Source organism: Drosophila arizonae, chromosome 3, assembly GCF_054131065.1.
Source record: "Drosophila arizonae isolate 15081-1271.41 chromosome 3, UAZ_ARI_1.0, whole genome shotgun sequence".
Lineage (NCBI taxonomy): Eukaryota > Metazoa > Arthropoda > Insecta > Diptera > Drosophilidae > Drosophila > Drosophila arizonae.
The window spans coordinates 28,547,455-28,566,091 of NC_142923.1; the positions used below are offsets into that span (position 1 = coordinate 28,547,455).

General features: G+C 40.4%; 1 protein-coding gene across 3 annotated transcripts in view; it reads left to right on the forward strand.

Annotated features, from left to right (window-relative positions):
• Positions 1–17,566, forward strand: part of eya (eya transcriptional coactivator and phosphatase 2) — a 32,614-nt gene extending 15,048 nt beyond the window's left edge. For 2 of the 3 annotated variants that reach the window (XM_018004742.2, XM_089463694.1), the window contains 4 exons: positions 11,016–11,062; positions 14,984–16,804; positions 16,875–17,119; positions 17,180–17,566. In XM_018004742.2, coding sequence (XP_017860231.1) covers positions 11,016–11,062; positions 14,984–16,804; positions 16,875–17,119; positions 17,180–17,361 — 2,295 coding nt within the window. In that variant the 3' untranslated portion in view covers positions 17,362–17,566. Of the gene's footprint in view, positions 1–4,304; positions 4,641–11,015; positions 11,063–14,983; positions 16,805–16,874; positions 17,120–17,179 lie in introns of those variants that run through there. The other variant, XM_018004741.2, reaches the window with a different exon arrangement.
• Positions 17,567–18,637: the final 1,071 nt, after the last annotated feature.

Consider the following 18,637-nt stretch of genomic DNA (forward strand, 5'->3'; position numbering starts at 1 on the left):
ACAACATGTCGTCAATTATATCTGCGCGCGATCATCAGCCAGCCAGAGTCGAGAGTCGCGAGTCGGGAGTCGCGAGTCGGGAGTCGAGAGATGGGAGACGAGAGTCGCACCAAGTGCTTTCTGGCTGTCTGTAAACAAATCTGCGCACAATTTACAATTTCGCTGCATTTGCAGATATTTTTGCTTCTTCTTTTCGCGAAGCTGCGGCCGGTCGCTGCCTCTGCTGCATGTTTGCTGAGTCGCGCACATTTGTTTGGAGCTGGACTTGGAGTTGGAGTTGGAGTTGGAGTTGGGGACGGCTCGTTCATCGTCCGTTGTGAACGTGCTGATCGTGCGCTCGAGAGCAGGCGAGGAGGCCAAGCATCAGGCGGATGTGACGGGGTAGGCGGAACAGACGGGGCAGGCAGCACAAAGTGTTTAAGATTTACGTTCAGTTTTGATCGGGCTGGACCTCCCCGGTGCTGTATTAATTTAATGCAGCCAGGCAGAGGTGGACCTGGGGGTCTTGGGCCTGGGCGCCATTTTGCAGCGCTCAAGCGGGTTCAACACCTGAGCCACCTCACCTCTCTCGCTCTCTCGCTGTCTCTCTCCTTTGCACTCGCGCTCAAGGCGTTGTTCAACGCATTTTTACAACTTGATCTGAAGTTTGGCCTGGCTTCAGCATCTAGATAAGCTCTCTCAGCCTGGCTAAAAACACAGCCAATTGCTCGTCGTTGTTGTTGTTGCGGCTCGTTGTCATTTGTCGTTGTTTGTTTGTTTGTTGCTTGTCGTGTTAGCCCGACACTCGCGAAGAACATTGGCGATGCGTCATGCCAAGCCAAGTTTTGGCCTACAATTGGGTCAAGACGTATTCTGCTGATACCCGATTATCGACTAGAGTGGTAAGGGCAGAGGGACGAGTGGAGGGTAGGGGCTTTCTTCAAATGTCGCTGTCAGCGCATGCCAAAGGTCTGATTCGCAAAGGCATTTTTCAAGCTGATATAGACATTGTGCCACACGATCCTCCCCCTTCACTCCCTTCGCTGTACTCACAAGCAGCCTACACTATTCTATGCCAATTTCAGAGAAAAAACCGCTGAGGCATGCGCTTCGCACTACAACAAATTGCACTAACCACAAAGTCCGCACATCAAATAGAAGAGCCCAGTCGAGCCACATAGCCCAAAGGAGCCCTCTGGAATGCAACATGTCTGCGCGAAGTGTAAAGTTCGCTATATTCTAGCCGTTAACATAGTTTAGACACTGAATAAATTACGAAATGTGCCAGCCAAGCAAATGCAGTTCCATTCAAAAAATTACAATTTATTCAGAATTGCAGTTCACAGGGTGAGACAGAGAGAGAGAGAGAGAGAGAGAGAGAGAGAGAGAGAGAGAGAGAGAGAGAGAGCGAGAGAGACAGCCAACTAGATGAATAATTAATAAATAGCTGATTAATGAGATTTATAGACGAATCGTAGTCAAATAAAAAGCTAGAAGCGACTTTTGTAAGTAATTTGAATGAAATTCTAAATGTTTATTCTTTGAAAAAAAAAAATCAAATTCAACTATAGTACAATATATATGTACATATGTTTTACATATATATTTGGTAAATGTCATATGTATTGTATAATAAATGCATTGAAAAATAATGGAATGGAATTATTAACCACCAAATACATAAATAAGATCATAAATTCTGCACATATGAATATTGATATAAATGATAAATATATTTATGCTGCATATATTCACATTTACTTGTACTTCAATTATGATATACATATACCATTTAAAATAATATATGTCTGTCAAACTGTGTATATATATTGTTTTATTTGGAATATTTAAAAACTGAAGCCTATGTAGATATTTAATCTATGCTCTATTATATTCCATTGTGGAAAAATCTTGATCTGCATGCTCTATTCTCTATTCGATTCCATAAAAGTGTATATAGTTATAACGTTTTATCAAATGATTATGACAATGTTTAGCAGCTCTAACTTCGCCAAGTGAATGTTCTTCCACAACTTTAACTCTTTAAAAGCCTTTCAACGGATTTGTTTTTAGTTAGTCATTCGAACTATTTATTTAAAAATAATCAATAATTATGTAATAAATATATTTTATTAGTTTTGTGTGCCAGATTAAATTACCTGACAGGCAACACGTACACACACACACACACATATTTATATATATATGCCTATATATATTCTGTTGCGTTTTGTTTTGGCAGGTGCTGTCTGGCGTCTGTGTGGGTGGGAAGGAGAGTGAGTGGGTACGGGGGAGGTGAATTTATTAGTTAGAATTCCAGGGCATATGAATCGATTGGTCCGTCTGTGTATGTGTGTGTGTGTGTGTGAGTTCTCTGATTTTATTTATTGTCTCGTGTTGTTGTTGTTGCGGTTATTGTTATTATTATTATGAGCCTGCTTTGTTTACGTGTAATTCCATATGGCCGATAAGACAGAGTCGCCTCAACAGTCGAAAGTTTACTTAGACGTTTTCACAAAATTAAGCGTTAAATAAATAAAATGGTTTACAAAATGGTTATGACTGTTTGGTTTTAGAAGCACTTTCCATCAGCTGTTCCAAACAGATTACAATACTAAAAATAAATAAATAAAAAATATAATGAAATGTGTATTTATGGACGAGCAGGAGGCATATAATACGATGAAGGGAATTTATTTTTAAGGAAAATTGTGTCTGCAATTACAACACCTGGTCGATTCGCACGAGCTACGATATTAGACGCGATTTGTTTATAAATAGATTATTAAATTACACAGAATTTATAAAGGTGTGTAAATAGTATTCGACTCTTACTTGGCTTACAATATTTCATATTGTATATGCAAGTATTGTGTTTATTGGAGTCCATATTAGATATTTTAATTGAATTAGGTATAAGCTATTAATACTGAATTATTTTATTTCCGAATTCTTTTGTATTCTTTTTATGTCACAGTTGCATAATCCAATAAAATATTTATTTAATTAATTATACAAAATATATTATTTGTTTCTAACTAAGCTGATGACTACTAATCTATTACAATTTAGGCTTTCAGAATAATATAATAATTCAACGATCTGCAGAAACTAACAGACTTTTTTTTTACAATACTTTTTCATTCTAATAAAATATAATTTGAAGAGCTAAACAATATTTCCAAAATTACAAATATATTTAGAGTTTGCTTTAAATATTCTTTAATGTATTCCAAACTTTAATAATATAATACTAAGGGCTAAAATATATTTTCAAAAGCTTAAAACGTATTAAATAAATATTTAAAAATTTGTTTAAATATCATTTAATTTTTTCTAAGCATTAATCTTCCAAAATATTGTATAATTCAAATAATACAAAATATGATTCCAAAAGTTTACAACATATGCAAATATATTTAAGAAATTTCTTCAAATATTATTTAAATTATTCCAAACTGTTAACTTTATTTATAGAAATCAAATTCGAGTCCGCACAGACCTACTTTCTGCCATCTATAAATCTAAACCATTTGCTCAGTTTTACTTTTTTCTTCAACTCTATAAATTTACGAGGTTCATTCTGCATAAATCATTTGGAATCACGTGCTAGATTGCTATAAAAATCAGCAAACTTCGACCACTTATTCTGGCGCAGACTTAAAGTGGAATAGTTAAGCACCCGCATCCTGATACTTGAACTGATTTATTTAATAAACAATATAATTTACATAGAGATCTCTATTGGGATGCGGCTATTCTCCGTAGTTATGTAGATCTATACAATTTGATCCAATTACGCTAATCAGCTTGTTTATGAACTAAATAACATGGTATTCAAATGTGCGTGGATCTGGACATGGCTTATAGGTAGATCCGTGTAACTGGACAGCTTTGTGTGAATTAATTTAAAATTATTTGATTAATTAATGCGCATTAATTAGTTTTTTCAATTTTAAATGCCAAAAGAAATATTTGATTGACATAAGCATTTGTTTTGCACTCTCATTCTTCTCTCTTTTCGTTTTGTTTTTGGGAAGCAGTATTTTTGAATAGAAATAAAATAGATAGATGGGCACGAACCACCCCGACTGCTCGGCTGGGCGGGGCCAAAAGGTGCGCGCACCATTGCAAAGCGTGCGAGCGAGATGGCACGCTGGTCGTGTCGCATGCCGCGTCGCTCTGGTGCACACGCTCAGGGGGAACTCGTCTCGAGCGTCGTGCGTGCTCCCTCTCTCTCTCTCCCTCTCACTCGCTCGCCCATTGCCGAGATTTTCGCTCAGAATCGAAAAAACCGAACTCGTGAAGTTCACTCGAACAGTCGCCGAGCCGCTGCTTAGTTCAGTTCACTCGAGCTACTCAAGGCGTACGCAACAGAGCACGCCGAGCGGAAGCACAATACAAAAGAAAAGAAATATTATTGATCTTCCATATAATACGCGCGTGTGTGTGTGTATGTGTGCGAGTGCTAGTGTGCGTAACATAGTACGCTTATCAAATGACAACGCATTCAATTTCAAAACAGACTTCATAAAACAAGCAATAAAAGTTCAGCACTTGCCAAATAGTTGTGAAGAAATCCTCGCAAAATGGTCACCCTAATGCCATATAACTATGCAGCGCCCCGTTGCGGATTAATTGATAAAATGATTGAGCCAAAGGTAATCAATAAGCAATAAGCAAACAACAATAATTATAGCCTAAGCCAAATCATGCGAAACACTCGAGAAGCTTCAAAAGTGCTGCGGTTTACGGTTAGTTTCTTCAACCCAAACTCTAAGCTCTTTGTAAATCTTGCAACTTTTACGTCGAGTCTGCGGCTTTTCCGTCGGTTAACTTTATTGTTGTCGTTGTGGTTTATCTGTGGGGCTTCTCCATATTTGGAGACAGTGTGACAAAGTCTACATTGAGTTTGAGTTTGGTTCAGTTTGTGGCCGAACGCACAGGATGATGATCTGATTTGAGCCAAGGATTATTCCCAACTATAAACAGTCGAAGAAGAGAAAAGTGTTGTTTGAGAAACGAATTAATCAGAAAATTTATAAAATATTTGTAGAGGTAGAGTAAGGCAAGAAATCCTTGTGAGATATGAATTAAAAACACCATTGGAAAGAAAAGAAGAGCAAGTATATGTAGTATGTGTATATACAATATGATATGTATTTCTAGTCGAAGAAATTTATTCCAATATACCAGTGTCAAGTATTAGGATTGTAAAGTGAATTTCTTCAAGCATTTGGAATATACATACATACATACATAGGTTGATATATATAATATAATTATTATAACTTTATTATTAATGATCATAACCATCAGAGTCATAGTATCACTTGCCTATATAAAAACCAATGACGTGGGACGTGTAAGGATATGTTTCTTGAAATATCCGATATCCTATTCATTTTAGGTATTATATAAAGATTATTTCCAAGTAATGTGAGAATATTAAGTTCGAGTGGACAAATGTAAAATTTCGCTTAAGATATTATAAGGATTTTGATACAGTATTCTCGACACACAAATAAGTTTCGAGTTTACTTTTACCTTTACCTAGTTTATGGTTCGTAGTTCGAATAGGGAAATGATCTTCAAAATTCAACAAAATTCTAGCCTCAAAGGATTCTTCAAATAATCCAACTCATCTTGACTTATTACGCTGTTATACGCAAGAGTTGTATTGATAGCCTGTAGTAAAACTCAGTAATTCATATAATATGAGCTCTATAATATTCCAGTACGATTCCCTTTCGTTGGTTAATTAGAGCAATTTGAATTTTTCATTTAACTCTTACGATTATCAATTTATTCCAATAATATGAATAGTTTTCAAGGAGCATACTGTAGGGCAGTAAAACTAAGCCCCAGCCTTCCCTTGAGTAGACCCCAGTTTCGGATGCAGCTGTCCAAGTCCGCTCGACTTGTTAGCCCGATTTAATAGAGCCACAGACTAGCCACAAAAGTCGACAAGTTTTTTTTATGGGTGACTCTGCGCACTTGGCTAAAACAAAGTCGAGGCAATAGCCGGGCGAGACATTGGGACCAAGAATTTCTGTCGCAGCGTCACGAACCGCTGGGGCCAATGAGTGGGGCAAACGGGCTTTAAGACGAAATATTAATAGAGCATAAATTACGGCACTGAGAGTTGAAGCTGAGCAGCTGAACAGTTGACCAATCGAGCAGTTGGTGCTGGAGCTGGTGCCTTTTTCTCTTAGTGGGTTTACGACAATTTAAGGAGCTTGGCAAACAAAAGCGAAAACAAAAGCAAAACCAAACAAAAACAAGTAAGAACGTTGCAGTCGGGCGTTACCGACTGCGGAATACTCATTCACATCCCATCAACAATTTAGTAGTTAAGTTTCGTTCTAATACTGTAGAATATACAGGTTTTTCCGATTTGCCACGCCCCAACTGGGCGTAGAGACCTCATTTTTGGTCAGTTTTTAGAAAGAGATAACGTTACCCTAACTGCAAAGTTTGAATGCTTACCCTAAAAAAATGTGAAAATTACAGGGTATTTTTCGATATGCCACGCCCCTAAAGAGGCGTAAAAATTATTTTTGGGGAATCGATAGAGGAGGCTACCAGTAACTCAACTATCCAAATTTGAAGCTTCTAGCTATTATACTTTAGGAGATATAAACTTTTGCGGTTTGCCACGCCCCCTGTGGGCGGACATATATCTGACAAAACTTTTTGGTCTTGGGTGATCAGTCCGAGTATATATACAAAATTTGAGGTCTCTGCCATCAATAGTGTCCAAAATATAGGAGAATTTAAAAAATCACTATATCTTCAGGTCCGATTTGCCACGCCCCCAACGGGCGTAGACTTATAATTTATCTTCAGACTTTATAGAATCATACCATTAGCTGACGTGCAAAATTTCAGCATTCTAGGTTTACAACTTTAGGAGATACAGTTTTATCCGATTTGCCACGCCCCCAATGGGCGTAGATATATCCGCCATAGCTCGTGATCTTGGGTGGTCAACGCGGACCTACATACCAAGTTTCAGCTTTCTAGCTCTTCAACAAACATGATTTCTGGTATATCGGAAAATGCATTTTCCGATTTGCCACGCCCCTAGTGGGCGGATCGGGAAAATTTTAACACTTTATAAATCGGAGATATACACGAGTATGTGTTCCAAATTTCAAGTCTCTAGCTTCAATAGCGCCGAAATAGATTGCGTTCATACGGACAGACGGACAGACGGACAGACGGACGGACGGACAGACGGACAGACGGACAGACGGACGGACAGCAAGACGGACATTGCACAAAACCAATATACTGATTCACTTTCGTGAATGAGTATAATGATGAAGCAAAAGGCCAAAACGTGTTTGGCGACATTAATCACATTTTAATTAAGTTTAAGCCGTAATCGTAAAAATTAACACGCCATAATTCAACTGCGACAATGCGCTGCATGTAATTTATGTGCCACCAGCAAGAAAGCCAGAGAGAAAGAAAGAAAGAAAGAGTCCCCTCAGATCCATCTGAGCCACTCAGCCACTCAGCCACTGAGCCACTCAACCACTGAGCAAGCAGTCAAAATATTGATTATGGCCGCAGCGATTGACACTTGGCGATTGTCGATTGTCCCACGTAATTAACGTGCCAAAGTGTTAAGGCGCATAGGTCGTGGCCCCACAGACAACGCAGGCACAACAACAGCAATAAAAACAAGTAAGAGTCGCTGTAGGCCCACAGGGTGAGCGACTAGTCAATACCCTGTATAGCCGAAAAAGAAACTGTTGAGCCTTTGCTTGATCTCAATGTAGAATAGTATTTCTCTGAGCAAAAATTTGCCTTTGATGTCTCATTACTTCTATAAAATCTATAACAACTTTGTTAATCGAAATAAAATTTCAAAACGATTCATGTAGCATGGCATGGCATGGCAATGTGTTAATCGATATTTATCGATGGCGATAACATATGACGGTAACATATTATCAATAACATATAATCATACATACTTATTAATATATTGTATTGCGAGTTCATAGATCGGTTAATCGATACTCATCAGTGTAAAATATACGTTCGATTGCCACATTATCTAAAATTATTAGTTATATGTGTATTCTAAATAAATGAAATACTCAATAAATATTTATCGATTTCGATAACATATATTTCCATATCCATAAGAAAATATCATATATAATACAATTTCGATATGTATCGACTAATTTAGCATTGTTATTGACTTATCAACTTATCAGATATAATAAATAATATATTTAGCATAAACTGTTATTCACCTGTCGCATTTGTAACTCGCATGATTGGGCACTCTCTCGCCACTTATTGTTAATCAATGCAGGGTATAGCAACAACAACAATAGCAACAACAATCCAAATACAAATGACAACAACGCGAGGGAGCTACAAATTTTTGTTGTTTATTTCGATGTTTATCGGTTAGGGGCTTAGTAGGGTCCGAGCCAAAGAGCCACAGAGCCATAGCCACAGCTCGGGTCCAAGCGAGCGTTGCAGGCGGGCAAGTTAATAAAAAATTTGTCGCCGTCTTCGTCGTCTGTGTGTGTGCGACTGTGTGTGTGTGTGTGTGTGTGTGTGTGTGTGTGTGGTTTGTCTGTTTTAATCTTCTTCTAAAGCAGCAGAGAGACAAAAGATTACGATCACAGGAATTTCGTTAAAGATGCTCAAAACAGGTCTTTATATAGTAACTGCCTCCCTCTCTAACTGTCCCGCTCGTTCCAGAGCCCTCTCTCTCTCTCTCCCTATGCGGCTGTCTCGTGATGAGCAGGCAGCCTCCTTGTCTCTGTGTTAATGTTTACGTTGTCAGCTTGTGCCATAAATTAGTTTAGTAAAAGGTTGCGTTGCATTCGGTTTTTCATTCGTGTCTCTCGGATTCAGTTGCTGCCTGCTCCCAAAACTAAAACCAAAGCCAGAACACAGCATCGTGCAGCACGCAAGCCCAGCCCCTACCCGTACCCATACCCGTACCTTCAGTACCTTCAGCCATGCCTTCAGCCGCCCCCCTTGAAGAAATATGCAGCTGTGCCGCATCGCGAACGCGTCATTAAACGCTACCGTTGAAAGTCCGTTGAGAATAAACTTGCCAAAATGCAAAGCGTAAGCCTCCAAAATATGATGGACAGTGCGAGCGGCGTGCGTGCACTCTTGTGTGGCCAATGGAAGCTGCGCCCCAAAAACTGAAAAAAAAAGTAAGCAGAAAAATCTCAAGCGGCTCACGAATGCCCCATCAAAGTCGAAATTCCAGCAGCTTTGCCTGCTGTAGGTAAGCCATCATCAGGGCAGAGCTAGTGAAGCCCTCATCCGGCTTCCGTTTCACTCAATAGCTTCCCTCTGGCATTCCTCAGCATTATTCGTGCTTTAGCTTTTCAATGATGATAAACGTTCGCTCTTCGGGTCTATTTTACTTTTGTAGATCCAGCAAAGTCCGCATCCTGCTTCCGTTTCATTCAAAATCTTTGATTTTCCGATTTGAATTTCCTATTGACTTTCTATAGATATTCTTTAGTTTTATTTCGACTTCTACTTTCTGTCTTTTAATACTCTCTAGTTGGAGTTTGACATCATTATCATCAGAGACACCCAAACCCATTCAAAACGGGACTTCTTGTTATGTATAAATATGGATATATTCTTGATCCGATTGAGCTAGCTATGTATCTCTCTTACTTTTCATTATCTCTTGGCATCATATATACCTCACTCTATCCCCACTCAATGGCTCTTTTATAACTTTATCATTCTGTGCTATGCACCTTTGTGAAATTTTCCAGTAATCCTCTTTTTTCCTTCGGGGAATTCAGTTTTAATGGTTAGAGAATTTGGTTTTCTTTTAATTCATGTGTATAAGTACTTTTCTTGTAAAGCTTCTTCTCTACCTTTAGTTTTTGCGTAGAACTCTGTCCTTTTCTGCAGGTCTTTTACTTTGGATTTTTCCTTGAATTTCTATTTGGCAACTTCAGACTTGAACACTTTGATATTAGGGCTCTTACCATTTATTGCCCGTTAAGTGGCTCCCTGCTTTAGCTTATGCTCGGCAAGGGTATTGCATTTCTTCAAGTTTTTTAAATATTGCTTATTAGCAATATAAATAAATTAATAAAGCTCAGATAGATATGAATTTCTTCTAAGACATTAGACAATATATATATCCTTTACTTCCCTACTTGACCTATAATTTTTAATGTGTACCCATTTCAAATTATGTGTTTAACTTTTTCATTTGATTGCTTTTCGACGTTTTGTCAACTTTCATCATCCTCAATGCAAGCAAAAACTGTCGTTGGGCGTAGAAATCTATGAGCTGTCTTTATCTGTTATCCATTTTGGGTCTAGCTACTTATACAAATTTGGACCTGTATCTGTCTTCAATTCTATGTACGTTTACCTTTTCCATTCAATTTCTCTGTCATCATCTCTTGGCTAATATTATTCCTTGGCCTGTCTCAATTATCTGGCATTTCGTTCGTCGTCTTAGCTTGACTTCTGCCGCTTCTATCGTTTGGGGCCACCTGCTGGGCGCACCCTCCGCGGCAATTTGCTGGCCATTCGTCACATGGCCCCCAGTGGGGCGATTGGGCAATGGCGCCGAGATTGGGAGCGCTGTCAGCCCATCGAAAACCCGGTCAAAAATATTCCCACGCACGTTAAATTCGCTGGCGCAGCGAGTGCTGAATGCAAATTATGTAAAATGTGCTGTTTTTTCCCCTGTTTAGATTTTATTATTTTTATTTGTTTTATTTTTTCCTAAATTTTTTTTGCCTTCCTCTGCTTGCGTTGCGTCGCAAAAGTGAGCTTTGGGCAGTAAAAGTGCCCACCTCAGCGGAACCAGCACAGCGAGGTGTTGGAGCGATCGGCATTGTTTATAAACAACAGCAAAATCGCTCGAGGCTCTTGTATAATATAATAAAATAATACTTATAAAGCCAGTGCGATTAATCCTTATGGCAGTTGTCGCATATATATCTTTTATATATTTTATTTCATTTGCATCTCTCTGTCTCCCTCTCTCTCTCTCTTTATAGGTTAAACGTCCCAAAACAGAGCACACGGATACACATGAACGCAATCGGTAAGCCTTAATCTAGATATGAACTGTTGACTAATTGAGAGATTGATTGATGATTGATAGGGTAGCACGAGCTGGAAGGGTTAAAGAACTAAGCTTAAGATAGAAGCGGGAAATGGGGTGAAAGTTGTTTGCAATTTCACCTGTTACTAGAAACTTTATTAAGTCTATTATTATAGACACTTAATAAGATAAATTTAACGGAGAAGAGTTTGACAGAATGATTAAAGATCTTGCATGCCTCTCATTTCATTTCATTTCAATTCATTTTTGGTAGAGCTCTTTATGATACTTTATAGCCAATTTGATGTCTCCATAATTGCGGATATGATATGTCAGAGAGACCCATAGATACGGAGCATATTATCCAAGCTATAATTCCGGGACTAGGTTTAGCTCTGATATCGAAGAGTGACACTTGGCTTAATACCTAGATCGCTCTTATTTTTCATTCGAATTCATTACAATCGAAAACCTTTCATGGCTTCTTCAAGACCTTTCTAGGATTTAATTTTAGTGAGTGCTTAACTCTTCATTTTTGGTCTTCCTAGCATATTAAATCTTCCTCAAGTAGACACACACCGAGGTGAGATCCATTTAGTGCCTGCTAGTCCAGCTAGCATATGTCAAGGACACTTGTTGCAGCTGCAAGCGTAGACAATTTGTTACAGTTATCTGCCACGTTTGGGCAGAGACCTCTCTTCACACTTGCCGCTCGCTCAACAAGTGTCCACGAAATGCGACAAATTTCAATTGCCTCGCATTTTGCCTGTGACCCTCAAGAGATCTTCAAGATCGCCCTCATGCGCTTCACATGCGTCGTTCAAAAACTGGGCAAGAATTCAAGGAATTTCTCGCATGCCTGTATCGAGCAATATACATATGTATATATATATGTATATATGTATGTATATGAGAGAGAGGGAGAGTGTCAGAGCACTTAACACTTGGCTGCCAGCAAAAGGGAGCGAGGGCAAGCGAACCATGCCCAACTACTTAAGGGGCTTAAGGCGGCTTAGCTGGCTGCTCTTAGGGCCTATTAAATGCAGCTCCTTTTGTTGTGGCAACTGTTTAGCCACATTTTCAATTTTCCATTTTCCATTTGCTCATTTATTCGAGCAACAAAAAGAAAAGACTTTAAATACAAATAATTTTGTATAAATATTATGGATTGCCTGCTGCAGCGCACGCGACGTTGCTCTGCTCCCCGTTCATCTTGAGCCCCTTATTTTCGGATGCTCCATGTTTTTTGGTGTCGAATTCTCGAGGAAATTGGGCACTTCATTTTACCTATCTAGTTGGGAAAATTATGGGGACAAATTACGACAAATTTGATGGGAGCGCATTAAATATGAAAAATTACGATGAGACAAATAAAAACGGGAAAAAATCTAAAAGGGGAATGTTAGAAAAAGTATGATGCTCTCCAGATAAAGTAAGTCTAATGTAATCCAATGCCTGGTTTTTAAGCAGATCAATATTTAATACATTTAAAAATAAGACAAATTTTATGAGACATTGGAAGAGGGTTAGCTGTATTCTTGATCAGAAAATAGTCTGCATTGATTTTAAATTTAATTATTTATTTTTCGATCCTTTTTTTTAATTGAAAAAGTAATATCAATTTGTGTGAGATATTGGACGAGGGTAGAGGACCTTCTGGATCAGTAAATAGTGACTTGATATTAGTTGGTTGCGTTTTATTTACAAATAAATTTACAGTTAAATTTACTACCATATTTATATATATTTTAAAATAGTAAATAGAATAATTATTTTGATTTATTTGAGTTTTCGAATTTATATATATAAAAATAATTGCGAAAATAAAGAAAATATCTTAATAATAATAATAAAATAATCTTATAATTTATTATCAAATAACTATTTAAAATAAAAATAAAAAATATATTGCACAAAATTCATGAATTTAAATTGAATAAATATTTTAATGTAGAATTATATTCCCATTATATGCCGATCGAAGTTTGATTTTAATTGTTTAAATTAAAAATAGAAATAAATTTATAAATAAATAAGTTCAACAATATGAGATCTAACAAAAGAAACTACACAGAATTGTTAAATTAACAGAGAGAGTCTTGTTACTTAGCGTAGGCGTTCGAACAATTTGATTTAATTGCCAAAGGGGCAGAAGGATTGAATTACCGAACCAAAACAGAAATTGTGAGATTATTTAAATGATTTTAGATTTTTCATTGCTTTCAGTTTGATTTATTTGATTTGAATCTCAATTGGAGTTTTGTTTTTATTGAGCTCGTCTCGTACCATCCCTCTCTCTCTCTCTCTCTCTCTCTCTCTCTCTCTCTCTCTCTCGGAATTAGTCTACTTAATTTGTTTGGCAATTGTTGAGCTGCAGTTGAAGAAGAAGAAGAAGTTAAAGTCGTACTCAAAGTCAAAGTGGAAGCAAAGGCAGAGGCAACATTTGTGGCACACATGCTAACGCCTAAACGGGACTTTTGTTGCACGCACATGCTGCCATTGGAATTGGTTTGGGAAGGGGAACTGGAATGGGAATGGGAATGGGAATGGGAATCGGATTTGGAACTGGGCATTATTTGTATGACGGGCCACTCAAGTGGCTACGCGAAGGCCTTTCAAATGATTTCCTTTTTTTTTTTTTTTGGATTTCTGTTTAGCGTAGAAAAATATTTATAACACTTGACAAGATTTTTTTGAAGAGCGCGCAGGCGACACACTTGACTTTTTTTTTTGGTTTTGGTTTTTCGTGTCGGGGGCTTCCAAGCAGACGACGACAATAACAACGACAACGTGCCGTTAATTTTATGGCTGTTTAAAGATTATTGGAAATTATTTTATGAGTTTACTTAACGAGCAAAACGTTTATGTTTCGCCTTCTCTCTTTCGGGCTCTCTGTTTTGTTCTCGCCTGAGCTCCAGTCGGTGGTTGACTCAAGGATTAGGCAGAGCCATGCATTAATGAAACATGCTAACCTTTTGTTTCTGCTTCTTCTTCTTCTCTTGACAACCGAATAGAAAGCAAGAGTAAAGGCTTAAGGTGAACATTGAAGTCAAGCCTAAAGGGTAGCGTAACTGTTTTTGTTTATGTAAGAGAAGTCTTAAGACTTCTCTAAAAAATTCTGCTGTCTCCTATGAATTTTAAAGATATAAATTATTATATAAAGAAAAATAAAGTTCGATTAATATAAAAAAGTGTATATTATTTTTATTATTTTATTATTACTACTATTATTTAATTTTAATGTATTCTGTTTTGATATTTAAAAATGTGCATATGTGCCGCTTTAGCTTTTCCATAGGTTTTCCGTAAAAATGCTAGCAGATATGTAAAGCTCAGCTTTTTGTGTATTCCTTCATCAATCATTAAATCTATGAATCATGCCACATGAATACTAATTTTATATACATTTCATATACATTAGTCTTCAGTCCCTCAATTAGTTGTTTGCTTGTTTTCAGAAAAAACTTTCTAGCAATAAATGATATGCATCAGTCAATCATTGAGTTCCCTTGAATTAGACGAGTTTTATAGCTTTACAAGGCATACGGAAAAACAGCCTCTCCAGTTCTTACAGTTAGAGTTTTGCATCAGTCTTCAGTCAGTCAATCAACCAAATATCAAACTAGTTTTTCTCGAATAATATAAATTGTTATGTCTAAGATATAAAATATCTAGCAAAACTTATCTAGAGTAATAAATATATAAACCAATTACCGTTTGACCTATGTCGGTCAGTCAATCAGTCAATCAATCTTGGTGTATTTAAACTACAAAAAATTGAATGTCAATAAACTGTAATTTCGACAAGAAATCGAGCAGCTAGTAACAATCTTCAATCAATACATCAATCATTGTCATCAATCCTTTATGGTTTGCCTCGAGAACTTTAACTAACTCTCGTATTATTGTTATTACTTTCAGTCTCTGCCAAAGCCAACAACAACAGCAACAGCAGCAGCAACATCAGCATCAACAACAACATCAGCAGCAACAACAACAGCAGCAGCAACAGCAACAACAACAAGCCCACTCAAACGCCGTGTTGGCCACCAGCAATGGGCCCAGCAGTGCCGGCGCCAGCGTGGGCGTTGGCATTAGCGTGGGCGTGGGCGTGGCGGGTCAGTGCAGTCCCCTAGGCATTCTGCCGCCTCAAATCCAGCCGCTGCAGCCGACAATCGGTCACTACGCCAGCAGCAGCGGCAACAACAACAACAACAACAGCAACAACAACAACAACAACAATAGCAACAGCAACAATAATCCAAATTCAACTTCAAACTCGAATTCGAATCCGAATTCAAATCCAAATCCGAGCAGCTGCAGCCTCGCCTCCAGCTTCGCCCAGTCGGCCAGCAGCAGCTTCTCCACATATCAGCAGCCCACGGGCGAGGAGGTGGGCGTGGTGGGCATGTCCCACTGGACGCACGAGTCGGCGCCCGTCAAGTCCGAGTCGCGCAGCCCCAATCAGCTCCACTCGCTGGACAACGGCCAGTCGGCGGCTGCTGCTGCCGCCGCCGCCGCCGCTGCCGCTGCCAATCTGTACGGCTGCGCCGAGAGCAGCGCCGCAGCAGCGGCGGCCGCCGTGAACAGCTCGGCGGCAGCAGCGGCCGCGGCCGCCGTCTACGACAGCAAGCACGACTACTACTACTACAACAGCATGCAGCAGTACACGCCGCCGCCGTTCTACTCCGGCTACGGCACGCCGTATGCGGCGGCCAGCACGGCGGCGGCGGCTGCGCGCAGCGCCAAGATGGAGCCGAGCGCGGCGGCTGCGGCGGCCGCGGCGGCCTACCTGACGCCCAGCTATGCGAGCGCCGGCAACGGAGGGCAGGCCAACAACAATGCGCAGCTCTACAGCAATCCGTACGCGGGCTACAACAACTTCGGGCAGCAGGACTACGGCGGATACTACAACGAGCAGTACGGCAACTACTACAATCCGGCCAACTACTCGCCGTATGCGGTCAGCTCGCCCAGCTCGAGCGCCAGCCACGGCTTCCACGTGGCCACCGCCTCGTCCAATCTGTCGGAGAGTCCCACCGACACGCACTCGACGACGCCCGTGCACGTGGCCAACCAGTCGCCGCACTCCCCGCTGCCCATCTCAATGTCGCCCAGTGCGGGCGTGGGCGTCGGTGTGGGCGTGGGCGTGGCTGGAGGACCGTCCGCTGCTGTGGCCGCCACGCTCAACTCCAGCGGCGGCAGCAGCGTCGGCTCCGCATCCGCGCCCAAGTCCACGCCCACGGGCAAGACGGGTAGAGCGCGCGGGCGGCGCCACCAGCAGCCGAGCCCGACGCGGAGCACCGCCTCGGACACGGGCAACAGCGAGGCAGCGAAGCCGCCGGAGCGCGTCTTCATCTGGGATCTGGACGAGACGCTGATCATCTTTCACACGCTGCTCTCGGGCAGCTACGCGAACCGCTACACCAAAGACCACAGCACGCTGATGACCATTGCGTTCCGCATGGAGGAGATGGTGTTCAACATGGCGGACACGCACTTCTTCTTCAACGAGATCGAGGAGTGCGACCAGGTGCACATCGACGACGTCAGCTCCGACGACAACGGGCAGGACTTGAGCAGCTACAACTTTGCCACCGATGGCTTCCACACCGGCACCCCGCCCGGCGCCCCGCCCAATCTCTGCCTGCCCACGGGCGTGCGCGGCGGCGTCGACTGGATGCGCAAGCTGGCCTTCCGCTACCGCAAGATCAAGGACATCTACAACACCTACAGGGGCAAGTGAGTAACAGCGGACGGGGAACTCCTCCGAGAGAGTCTTACTGATTCCATTCTCCTCTTCCTCTTTCAGTGTGGGCACTCTTCTGGGCCCGGGCAAGCGGGAGGCCTGGCTGCAGATCCGCTCGGAGATCGAGGTGGCCACCGATAACTGGGCCACGCTCGCCCTGAAGTGTCTCAGCATGATCGCCCAGCGGGAGAACTGCATCAATGTCCTCGTCACCTCCACGCAGCTGGCGCCGGCGCTGGCCAAGGTGCTGCTCTTCAACCTGGGCAGCATATTCAACATCGAGAACATCTACAGCGCACACAAGATCGGTAAGTCCGCCCAGTAATCCCAGAGAGCTCCTTGACTCACGCGCCAACTCACTTTTCTAGGCCAGGAAACCTGCTACGAGCGCATCGTGACGCGCTTCGGCAGGAAGAGCACCTACGTGGTCATCGGGGACGGCGCCGAGGAGGAGTCCGCTGCCAAGGCCATGAACTTCCCCTTCTGGCGCATCTCCGCCCACAGCGATATTCGTGCTCTCTACACGGCCCTCGACATGGGCTTCTTATGAAAGGCTTATGGCGTTTGCAAACGCGCACAAATCGCTAGCGTTTCGCGTGCGTTTCTCGTGCCGTTTAGAGTACAAAGGAAAAGTACTTTTATTTGTTGCGTTCAGAAACGCGGCCAAGTCGCTAGCGTTTTGCTCGCGTTTCTCGTGCAGTTTGGAGTACAAAAAAAAAAAAAAAAAAAAAAAAAAAACAACAACAAAAACAAAACAATAATAAGAAGTCGAAAAGGAAATGAAAAGTACTTTAATTTATTTATGTATATGTGTGAGACAAAACTGTAAACCAGCGCAAAATAATTTAATTATTTTGTTAACAAACCAATTATTCATTAATGCCAAGACTTTTTATTGTATTATATAGATTTCTTTAAATTTAACCAACGCAACAATTTTTCAAGCAGCAGCAAAGCGGGAAATTGTTTAATTTAATAATTGATTGTATTGTAAATTAATGACTAGCTTGTCCAGACGACAAAATACCCTATAAATAACTATAAATATATATATAAATATATACGTATCTAGCACATTAGCGTAGACAAACAATGGAATGGCAGAGGAGAAAGGGTGTGATGAAGGAGTGTGGAGGGGCAGTAGACGGAAAGTAAACGGGAGGAGATCAAAAACCGGAGCAAGCACAGCAAAAGCAAAAGCGTAGTCTAACGGTTTTTTAGTTTAAAATCAAAGAAAACAACTTAAAATTAAACAACGTAGTATTCAAATTTTAAATAACTATTATAGCTGCATATATTAAAACTATATTTAAAATATAAAAACAAATAAAAGCAACAACGCACTGTATTAAAAACAACAAATGGTATGTCTTTGTTTAACTTAAATGTAATACAATTCAAATTTGTGTTATTTCAAATTTTGCGCGCAGCAGAGTAACTTTCGTAGCAGTCAGCTTTCGTTCAGTAGCAGTGTGCACTGCTTGGACTGCTTTGTTGGTTCGAAGCCCAACTGGCATCAACATGCAGGCGCAGCAACTTCAATTCAGTTCAAATTCCTTTGAATTTACATACAATTGTTGTTGAAATAAATTAAGTTATAAATGTAGAATATGTAGATATAAATATTTAAAATTTGCACGTCTACTGTAATAGCAGCTACAATTATTATAATGCTTAATCTACGCAAATGTCCCCTAACCGTTGGCTGCACTCATACTTACATATTTACGAATGTGTTTATAGAGATATAATGTGTTCTTTTCAATTTGTTCTTTGTTCCTGGAAATACGCACATTCATACACACATCTACAATGCAATCGCCAAG